The sequence below is a fragment of the Trichomycterus rosablanca genome, chromosome 16 (genome assembly GCF_030014385.1).
Source record: "Trichomycterus rosablanca isolate fTriRos1 chromosome 16, fTriRos1.hap1, whole genome shotgun sequence".
Lineage (NCBI taxonomy): Eukaryota > Metazoa > Chordata > Actinopteri > Siluriformes > Trichomycteridae > Trichomycterus > Trichomycterus rosablanca.
In genome coordinates this window covers 10,764,048-10,775,483 of record NC_086003.1, presented here as the reverse complement: position 1 = coordinate 10,775,483, position 11,436 = coordinate 10,764,048, and the positions used below count along the sequence as shown (strand labels likewise).

At 38.4% G+C, this 11,436-nt stretch overlaps 1 protein-coding gene across 1 annotated transcript; it reads right to left on the bottom strand.

Annotated features, from left to right (window-relative positions):
* Positions 1-1,300: 1,300 nt before the first annotated feature.
* irf1b (interferon regulatory factor 1b) lies at positions 1,301-4,358 on the bottom strand. The gene is made up of 9 exons (XM_063011655.1): positions 4,272-4,358; positions 3,522-3,613; positions 3,300-3,399; positions 3,000-3,211; positions 2,793-2,910; positions 2,535-2,654; positions 2,385-2,410; positions 2,104-2,236; positions 1,301-1,776 (listed from the first exon to the last, which is right to left on the bottom strand). The coding sequence occupies exons 2-9, from the start codon at positions 3,606-3,608 to the stop codon at positions 1,643-1,645; spliced, it is 930 nt and encodes a 309-aa protein (XP_062867725.1). The 5' UTR covers positions 3,609-3,613; positions 4,272-4,358; the 3' UTR covers positions 1,301-1,642.
* Positions 4,359-11,436: the final 7,078 nt, after the last annotated feature.

Below are 11,436 nucleotides of genomic sequence, written 5' to 3'. Positions count from 1 at the left end.
CTCAAGCATGTGTGGCGGCAATCAGGTGAGGAGTACAAAGATAAGTGTGTCATGCCTACAGTCAAGCATGGTGGTGGGAATGCCATGGTCTGGGGCTGCATGAGTGCAGCAGGTGTTGGGGAGTTACATTTCATTGAGGGACACATGAACTCCAATATGTACTATGAAATACTGAAGCAGAGCATGATCCCCTCCCTCCGGAAACTGGGTCGCAGGGCAGTGTTCCAGCATGATAATGACCCCAAACACACCTCTAAGACGACCACTGCTTTATTGAAGAGGCTGAGGGTAAAGGTGATGGACTGGCCAAGCATGTCTCCAGACCTAAACCCAATAGAACATCTTTGGGGCATCCTCAAGCGGAAGGTGGAGGAGCGCAAAGTCTCGAATATCCGCCAGCTCCGTGATGTCGTCATGGAGGAGTGAAAAAGCATTCCAGTGGCAACCTGTGAAGCTCTGGTAAACTCCATGCCCAGGAGAGTTAAGGCAGTTCTGGGAAATAATGGTGGCCACACAAAATATTGACACTTCAGGAACTTTCACTAAGGGGTGTACTCACTTTTGTTGCCGATGGTTTAGACATTAATGGCTGTATATTGAGTTATTTTGAGGGAAGAATAAATTTACACTGTTATATAAGCTGCACAGAGACTTCTTTTCATTGTGTCAAAGTGTCATTTTGTCAGTGTTGTCCCATGAAAAGATATACTTAAATATCTGCAGAAATGTGAGGGGTGTACTCACTTTTGTGATACTGTACTTTATTCAAATTGTTATGCTGATTATATGATTTGTAACAAAAAAACATCAACATTAAAATTAATTAATGCTAAATAGAAGCATTTCCACTAGTGGCCTTTGCCCCACTATTTTTTTTATATAATATAATTAAGTAGGATGGCACAGTGGTGCATTGGGTAGTGCTGTCAGCTCACAGCAAGAAAGCTCTGAGTTTGATTCTGTGGCTGGCTGGCCAGGGTCCTCTCTGTTTAGAGTTTGCCTGTTCTCTCTGTGTCTGTATGGGTTTTAATCCACAAGTCCAAAGACTTGCAGTCATGCCAATTTGACCTGCCCTAAGTGTGAATGTGTGTGTGTGTGCATGTGTCTGCCCTGTGATGGACTGGTGACCTGTCCAGGGTTTTGTCTACCTTTCACCCAGTAAATCAGACCCACCTTGAACCTGACCAGGATAAAGCAGTGGTAAAACAGACAATTAATGATTGAACATAATGAGCAATATGTCTTTTTTCATTATTTTATTAAAAACTAAATATTTACACAATATATACATACAAGAGCTTTTACCCAAGACATAATAAAGAGCTTAGAATAGTCCATTTTAAATGTTATACAGTTTTGAAGAGAGATAATGCATTAAAACCCTGATGTTTAGATAACGGAATTTGTCAAAAGTCACATTAAACATGGTCATACTTATAATTCAAAGAACCATTTAAAACATAATATCTATTTGTGCACTCTTGTCTGTCCATAAAACAAAATCAGCAGGGGTCCAGATGTTAGGTTTTCCATACCAGCCTTTGGGCAATTAGAGCTTGTGCTCAGGGAAGGAGGCTGTCTTTTGGACCTAAAGTCCGAGGTAAAGTTAAAATATACAGGTAGATCGACCACGAAGTAACTCTCAAAGGAGACAGCTGATTTGTGGAAGGCCAGTTGTGTGCTGGTTGTTATTCCATGCATCTGTGTAGCTGAGCAGGTCTTCGCTGGGCAGGCCAGGGATCAGTTCGGTATAAAAACGTAGCTCGAGCTCCTCTCCTAAAAGAAAGCAACATAAAAATTAATATCAGGGCAGCTGAACTGCATAGGCCAAATACTTTATCTGCTTTTAACTCTCCTATCAGTCAACATTATAATTTTATACATGCAAGTTAAAAGATTGCATGAAGTATATGTAAACTAATAGTGCTATGGAGATGCTTTGTATTTTTGTGTTTTTGTTTTACAAGTTCATAATTCCATGTAGAATAGATTCATAAATTTTGAGTATTTAATTTTGGTATATAAATCCACATGCTAAGAAAAAAACTAGCTATATATGCTTTATTTATGAAGCTACCTTTACAATGCCACATTTTTATTTACCTGAGTTGTCACTCCATTGACTCGCTGGACTGTGGTATGATTCTGTCATGGTTACTTCATTGCCCAGGAACCCCTTTCCACTGCTATTGCTTTGTAGCCACTGTAAACTGTCAAGCTCCAATTGTTGTGTGAGCTGCAGAAGCAAAACAAAAAATTTGCTGTTGAGTTTTGCTTACATTTTGCCTAATGTTTACAAATCAGTTGCAGAAATAAGTCAGGGTATTCCTGAGAATGAAAAAGCACAACAGAACATTTTTATACATAATTAAAGTTAGACTCACCTCAACAATAGCTTTTTCCTCATAGTCTGTGAATTGCAGAAAAAAAGAGGAAAAAAAACAATAAATACAAATTGCCACTTTAATGTGAAATAAGTAAATGAAATCCTTCATATTTTAAAAAAAGTTAAATTAAAAAAGAGTGTATGTTACCTGTCGTGTGAAGTGGTGAAACCTGGAACCTGCCAGAGTAGAGATCGTTTGTGCTGTCAGGGCCAATTTCTTCTTCATAACCGGAGCAGTCAGGAACATCAAAAGTAGGGCTTGCTGTGTCTTTGAAAAAAAAAACACAACAAATATATTACAAATTCATGACATCTATAAACACTTAACTTTTAAAAAACTTCTGCAAACTATAGTTACAATGTAGGTAAAAGAACTGAGCATTGTGCAGTAACTATAATAACTTACTCAGATTTTCAGTGCTGTCTACGGTATTTTCCTGAGTGATTCTGTCTTCATGGTCATGAGTGTAAAGATGTTCTTCAGTTGATGTCTCGTCTGCATCAATTTTTTTTACTTTTGGTACCTATCAGAAATTAAACACACATTTTAACTTTACAGTCTATAAATTTAAGTGTGTCCTTTTCATTCTTTATTTTGGTAGGCTCGCCTCACCTTTCTCCTCCTTCTTCCATCCTGACTCTTTGATGACCTCTTGGCCTTGTTTTTGACAACCTGAAGCATACGGTAGACACGCACGGCTGCACATCCTTTGTTGATACTTTTGTCCTTTACTTCTTCAATGTCCGGCAGTGAATTCATGGCACAGCGGAAGTTGGCTTTCCATGTTTTGGGGTCTGGCTCACTAATTCCTGGCTTGAATTTGCCTGCAAGTAGAACATTGTGTGATGCCATTGTAAAAGGCTGTTATCTTATTAAACACGGAATGATATTAACTTTTTCTTAATTCCTTACCTGTGTGTATTGCCCACTGTTTGAACAGACATGCATCCTTGTCCATCTCCCATCCATGGCGTGCAGCATGCTTCCAGGGAATGGAGAACATCTTTTTCTCCTGAACAACAAGCCAGAGACATGTTACATTGTCTTCTGTTTAGATGAATAAGTATACATGTAAATATTTTACATTTACTTAGTTGGTGTATAGCAAGTTGTGTAGTTGTGCATCAGCCTTACCTTGTCAACCCAAACAAGTCCAGCGATTGTGTTGGAGTCAATCTTGCTCTCCAGCCAGGGTCGCATGCGCATTCTTGACACCGGCATGTTTCCTGGATAAACACAATTAGAAATTTCAGCTCTTAGAGTTTTTCATTTTTGGTTTTTGCAGTGTCACTTGTACCTGCACAATAAGTTCATTGAAACCTCTGTAAACTTCCTGTCTTCGCATTTAAGCGGTACTCTATGACAGTCTAGCTCTTTGCGTGGCAAAAAAAAACAACAACCACAATTTGCAGAATTTTTTGCGCATTTTGCAAGATTTACATAATTAAACAGGGACAGTGATAGCTCAGTGGTTAAGGTACTGGACTAGTAAACAGAAGGTTGCCGGTTCAAGCCCCGCCACCACCAAGTTGCCACTGTTGGGTCCCTGAGCAAGGCCCTTAACCCTCAATTGCTCATTGTGTTCCACTCATTGTGTAAGTCGCTTTGGATAAAAGCGTCTGCTAAATGCTGAAAATGTAAATGTAAACAAACAGACGTGCGCTCATACATTTACGTTACAAATAAATGTAAACTCTGAAAGCACACTTCAAAACAGAGAAGCGTGCATAAAGTACGCAAAAAGATATGTATCAACAAAACATTAATCAAACAAATAAAAAGTACATTTTTGAAATATTATTAAGATCCGCATATTATAAAATCATTTGCTGTGCAATGTTGCAAGAAATACATAATTTAAAATCTTTAAGCGATAACACTTACTTTTGGTACGTTTGTATTATCCAAAAGAGAAAACGGCAATAGATGAGCGTTATTCCTGTCTATTTGATGAAAACCCGAACAGTCAAGGTTAGACACTGCTGGATCACATGCGTAGTCTGCTTTTATACAGCGCTTCGAAGAGAGGCGGGGGCTTTCCCAAAACAATATTTTGGCTGGTTTTATCGCATGCGCAGTAGGGCAGAAGTAAGGCGCGCTCAAACTTAAGTGGCCTGATTTCCGAGAAATCATGCTGCTGTGAGCTATGCAGGTTGGCTACGTGATACATAACTGTGAGGGCAATGCTGTGGTTTCTGACTGTCATTGCATCGCACATATGCACACAGACACAAACACACATATGCAGTCGTGCATGGGGCTCCAAACAACAGCAATGTAAACATGTATGAGTTTGTAGCGGTTGCTTGTTCTAGTGCGTATGTAGCGATTGTCAGTTATAATCAATGTTTATAAATATACATGGTGATAACTGATGTACCTTATATTTGTAAATCAATAGGGTAAACCAAACAAAACACGCATTAAGCGCTATTAAACACCATTAAAATATATTATTTTATAATATATATTATAAATGTTATATATGAAGCATAACTTATGTGCGATAGTACACTTATTTTTCCAGACATTTTATTAACATATATGCAAAACGTAAACAAGTATCAAAGCAGGGGTGCATAACACTCCGGTTTTGTTTTGTGTATTAATCTATCACATCAACGATTTTTTTTATTAAGGGTGTCAGAGCACTGAAATCATCCACAAGAGTTGCACACCCCTGTCTTCAGCGACTCCATCACGTGGCTCAGGGCATATTACAGAATCCGGCAGTGTAAGAAACCATTGGCTTTCCGGGAAATAGTAATCTGTTTCAACTATAGAGGGAGCTCTTGAGTCCCAAATATGGGATTTTCTTTAAACCGAAGTGTTTATAAGAAGTCACAATGGCACGCCATGAATCTTTTAATGGTGTCGCCTGCTCGTCTGTTTTTCAGGAGGCCATGATGAAGTGAACAAAAATGTGAGCGAGCGGGTTATATATATCAAACTTAATCTGCACACCTATTAAACAAACACAACAGTAACCAAACTGTTTCAGCAAGTGTAAAATTAATCTAAGTAGTTCCTGTTTAGAAATCACTCAGTTTAGCAGCGCTGTTTTCGGTTTACATACATCATGATTCGACTAGTGGTTGCCAGATTGGTTACATTTGTGTTCATTTTAAATTTTAAACTTGCGGTTATTGTAATGTAAATGACAAGCAAACATAAAGGAACTCTGGACTGTTTAACAGTGCAAAAATAATAAATAGAGGTAAAAAAAAAGAACTAGAAATCAAACGAGACAATGGCTTTACATTGTTAACCAATATGTGATTATTAGACGTAGTAGTCTTAATGGCAGGCAATTAAAATAATCCAGTAGGTCAATAAATTTGTTTAAAATCTATTGTATGTGTATATGTAATTAATTGTAAGAGGATTAAGTCAAGTAAAGCATAGCAACAGACTACTGTTGGGAAGTTCTAGCTTAGATTTCTAATTGCTTTGAGTAATATTTATACTATCACTATATTTGCCGTGTTTTGATTGGCAAATAGGTTGGCATTCTCTTTCCAAAACTGCATGGTATATAATGATAGTATATATTAGTAGTAAGCAAACAATCACTGAGTACTCCTGGCCAGGGACCAAGCATACTGAATTGGGCAGTTGTGTGGGCCAGGTAACACTGACTGGTCAAACAGAATCACCACCAGTGTGAGACAATAGAATTGCCATTTTTAAAACCACCCTGCAATTGATTTTACTATGGCAATGTAATAAAAAAACATTTAAAAAAAAACATAAACAAGAAAACAAACATTAAACATCACAACAACCACAGCAGGGCAAATCTAAAATCCACCTGTTATTGCTACTTCTATTGTTTACAGATACTCCTTCTACTGTCAAAGATAGTGATCAAATGATCAATGCCTGCACAGAGACTGGGGATAATAGGGATCAGTGCGTGACTCTCTGCATTCCATACTGAGCATCATGTAAACTCGCTCCATGCAGGTGAAATACAGCAGTTGGCACTGCCCATGTATCAGTTCTTCTCGGTCCGGAGTGGAGGTCAGCAGCAGTAGAAAGGAAGCAAATTGCAGTCAGGTGATTGGTTATGACTAGATTGGCAGGTAACACAGATTTAAAAAGTACCGTACCTGTGAAGTGTAAAATGACCTTTAACGTTGTTTTATTATCTTTATCTAATCTATATAATAACATAATAATATTGGCAAAATTAAAAACACTTTAAAGTATTATGTATTATTGTAATTAATTAACATTTAAAAAAAAAGTTTATGCTAAATGTTAGGGATCGTTAGGTGGTTTGTTTAAATATTAATAAGCTATTCTATTTATTAAAATTTCATTAACCTTAAACTTTAACCTTTCATTAAACTTATATAATCCTTACAACTTAAAAACAACTTTATATACACACATCCCTATATAACACAGATTAAAATATGATTTGTGCAGTGATTTAGATTTAAAATCCTTTATTTTACTTCTTCCATTGCACAATCAATTGGTAATAAAATATAATAAACCTCAATCTATTAATTAAAAATGTGTTTCGGGATAATTTGCAGGAAAATCTTAACATCCATATCCGTGATCCACATTAACAAATTAATCAAATGTGTGTGCTGACATTTATAACATTCTTAACAATTAAAAGAATTGCATGGCCAGGTAAAATAAAGCTTTGATATAGCCGTGCCGGTACAGAACATTTTCCATCCAATCTGGCAACCATATGTAGAATCCGAAGGGATATGGGAGGGGCCTTACTCTGGACATTTTGGTGCGTAAGCCACTGGGTTTTCCCAAGCGTTCCTGGTGATATTCCCCACTATCCCGTGTCTCCTTTCAAAACAATGAACTCCTGCAAAAAATAAAATATAAAAAAATCCCATTACGCAATAGTAAGTAAAATCGGGCTATATTTCGTGGACTTTATCCACTCGCACTACACAAAAATGTCATAGAAAAACTAAAGCTTTAAACTGTTAAACTCAAAAACACCTTACATTATAGCGGTTTTGGTAATGGTAATATTATATATACAGTGTATCACAAAAGTGAGTACACCCCTCACATTTCTGCAAATATTTCATTATATCTTTTCATGGGACAACACTATAGACATGAAACTTGGATATAACTTAGAGTAGTCAGTGTACAGCTTGTATAGCAGTGTAGATTTACTGTCTTCTGAAAATAACTCAACACACAGCCATTAATGTCTAAATAGCTGGCAACATAAGTGAGTACACCCCACAGTGAACATGTCCAAATTGTGCCCAAATGTGTCGTTGTCCCTCCCTGGTGTCATGTGTCAAGGTCCCAGGTGTAAATGGGGAGCAGGGCTGTTAAATTTGGTGTTTTGGGTACAATTCTCTCATACTGGCCACTGGATATTCAACATGGCACCTCATGGCCAAGAACTCTCTGAGGATGTGAGAAATAGAATTGTTGCTCTCCACAAAGATGGCCTGGGCTATAAGAAGATTGCTAACACCCTGAAACTAAGCTACAGCATGGTGGCCAAGGTCATACAGCGGTTTTCCAGGACAGGTTCCACTCGGAACAGGCTTCGCCAGGGTCGACCAAAGAAGTTGAGTCCACGTGTTCGGCGTCATATCCAGAGGTTGGCTTTAAAAAATAGACACATGAGTGCTGCCACCATTGCTGCAGAGGTTGAAGACGTGGGAGGTCAGCCTGTCAGTGCTCAGACCATACGCCGCACACTGCATCAACTCGGTCTGCATGGTCGTCATCCCAGAAGGAAGCTGACGCACAAGAAAGCCCGCAAACAGTTTGCTGAAGACAAGCAGTCCAAGAACATGGATTACTGGAATGCCCTGTGGTCTGACGAGACCAAGATAAACTTGTTTGGCTCAGATGGTGTCCAGCATGTGTGGCGGCGCCCTGGTGAGAAGTACCAAGACAACTGTATCTTGCCTACAGTCAAGCCTGGTGGTGGTAGCATCATGGTCTTGGGCTGCATGAGTGTTGCTGGCACTGGGGAGCTGCAGTTCATTGAGGGAAACATGAATTCCAACATGTACTGTGACATTCTGAAACAGAGCATGATCCCCTCCCTTTGAAAACTGGGCCTCATGGCAGTTTTCCAACAGGATAACGACCCCAAACACAACCTCCAAGATGACAACTGCCTTGCTGAGGAAGCTGAAGGTAAAGGTGATGGACTAAACCAAATTGAGCACCTGTGGCGCATCCTCAAGTGGAAGGTGGAGGAGTTCAAGGTGTCTAACATCCACCAGCTCCGTGATGTCATCATGGAGGAGTGGAAGAGGATTCCAGTAGCAACCTGTGCAGCTCTGGTGAATTCCATGCCCAGGAGGGTTAAGGCAGTGCTGGATAATAATGGTGGTCACACAAAATATTGACACTTTGGGCACAATTTGGACATGTTCACTGTGGGGTGTACTCACTTATGTTGCCAGCCATTTAGACATTAATGGCTGTGTGTTGAGTTATTTTCAGAAGACAGTAAATCTACACTGCTATACAAGTTGTACACTGACTACTCTAAGTTATATCCAAGTTTTATTTCTATAGTGTTGTCCCATGAAAAGATATAATAAAATATTTGCAGAAATGTGAGGGGTGTACTCACTTTTGTGATACACTATATAATATATATATATATATATATATATATATATATATATATATATATATATATATATATATACTGTATATATATACAGTATATATATATATATATATATATATATATATATATATATATATATATATATATACAGTATATATATATATATATATATATATATATGATACAACTATTTTTGCATGCTTTGAATATGCAGTGTGTGAAGACACTAAATGCCAAAGGTGCATTTGCTATTTATTAAACAACAACTCAGCTTAAAAAAGTATTATAGTGATATACTGTGTAAAATTTAATGAAAATATGCAAAGCAACTTTGATAATATTTTCAGTTTTTTAAAGAAAAACATCTATTTATTTTGACAAATGTCCATAAGCACTATTATTTAACCTCCAGCTTCAGTCCTTTTGCCTTGATAACCTCTAATAAACAATTTCAGTAGGTGCTAACAAGCTTCTGAGATCTCTCTTGTATGATCTTTGCTCATTCTTCTTGCGCAAAAGCTTTCAGGTAATTGAGGTTTGATGGTCTTTGTTCTGTGACTGCTTGCTTTAAAAGGTTTTTCATAGAATTTAAATCTAAACACTGACAGGGGCACTTCTGGATTTTCTAGGACTGTTTCCTTAACCAAGCTTTGGTTGACTTCAAAGGATGTTAGGGATCATTGTCTTGTTGAAAAGTCCAACTATTACAAAGGTTCATTTTCACAAAAGAAGGCAGAACATTGCTACTTATAATGGCTTGGTATTTCTGTGAATCTATAATGTCAGTGACATGGTCAAAATGACCAGTTCCTGCTGCAAAAAAACATCTTCATATCTTTACTGACCCACCTCAATGCCTGGTAGTGCATGGGATAGTATTGTTCTGGTCAAAAGCCTTGCCATTCTTGTCAGACAATGCGCTGATCTATGTGGCCAAATAGTTTCAGTCTGATTTATCACTCAATGGAACTGTGTCCCTGAACTCTGCAGGCCTATCCCAATTACTTCTGGAGACCCTTCCTGTATTTCGTGGTCAATACTAGTGTGCATTGTGGAGTCCAAGTTTGTTAAGGGATCTTTTTAAGGTGGCCATTCTTACATTTGTCTCAGCATTTATCAGGTCATACTTTAAATCTTTTGCATTAACACATGTTTTTTTCTTCATTGTCTTTGTAAAACTGCTAATGCCTCTTTTCACATGGGGCATATAGTCTGTGTGGCTCTCCTTAGCTAGAACGTGGGTGGTGCAAGAGGCAGTGAATCTATAGTGGGGGAATTGGTAATATCTAGATTGGGTGAAAAGGAGGTAATGCTTTAAAAAAAGTATTGATATAATCAATTTACTGTTTATTTGTGTTATTACTGTTATTATGTTAACTTGCTGTTGCAGCTGTTGGCCACAGACAATTACCTTATCTTCCTGACAGACTTTTTTGCACAGGTAGTCCAGCTCCTCCAGGATGGACAGTCATATGTGCCATTGCAAGGTTTGCTGTCTCCCAGCAGAGTCTCAAGAGCATAGAGGACATGGGCCACTACACGACGAGAGCTGGAAAGGGCCACAGACCGGTATCTGCTCTGTTGGGCGAGTAGTCACAGGAGGAACGCTGCCAGAGCACTATAAAATTACCACTTGGGGCTACTTGTGTGCATGATTTTGACAAAACTATCAGAAACAGACTCCATGAGGGTGGCATGGGGGTACCATGCAGCTTGATTGCCATTTGCCAGAGAAGAAAACCAGAATTGGCAGGTCTGCTATTGGTACCCTGTTTTCTTCACAGATAAGAGCAGGTTTACACAGGAGTACATAATCCATCATAACTGGTTTGGCGATCTGGGAAGGCAGATCCCTCGAAGTTCGCACAAACCTCTAGTACAGAACCCTGGGTTCATCCTGGTTCAAAACAATGCCTGGCCTCATGTGGATGACAAATGTATTGATGGAATGTTTTTTTGGAATGTGTTGCAGGTCTGAAATGCAGGAATGGAGGTATATTAACAAATGAAATAAAGTTGAGCAGACAAAACATGATATATCTTGGGTTCAAACTGTCTGCAATCAAGTAAAAGTCAAACTAAATGTAAGGAACACTGCATTTTAATTTTATTTGCATTTTCCATACTGTCCCAACGTTTTCTGATTTGGGGTTGTACTTGCCATGTCTGAATTGATTTGGCTGTATGCTTCAGGTCACTAACATGTTGAAAGACGAACTGTCACCCCATTCTATGCTTGCAGGACGTTTTCTTTAAACGTTTTCTTTTATTGTTGTCCCTACAATAGGCTGCATTTATCTTCCCCTCAACTGTCCCTGAGAAATACCAGTCTCCTTGTCAATGCCACTGTGTAGCAACCCCATAGTATGATAATGCCACCACCATGTTTCATTGTAGCGATGTTACTAGCCATGTGATATACAGTGTCTGTTTTTCAGTGGACACAGA

Bases quoted from the DNA above. Each gene is read 5' to 3' on its own strand.
- irf1b (XM_063011655.1), bottom strand. From the start codon at position 3,608: ATGCCGGTGTCAAGAATGCGCATGCGACCCTGGCTGGAGAGCAAGATT. The intron at 3,400-3,521 runs GTAAGGCTGATG...CTTGTTGTTCAG, and splicing joins GACTTGTTTGGGTTGACAAG to GAGAAAAAGATGTTCTCCAT. The intron at 2,411-2,534 runs GTAACATACACT...TGCAATTCACAG, and splicing joins TTCACCACTTCACACGACAG to ACTATGAGGAAAAAGCTATT.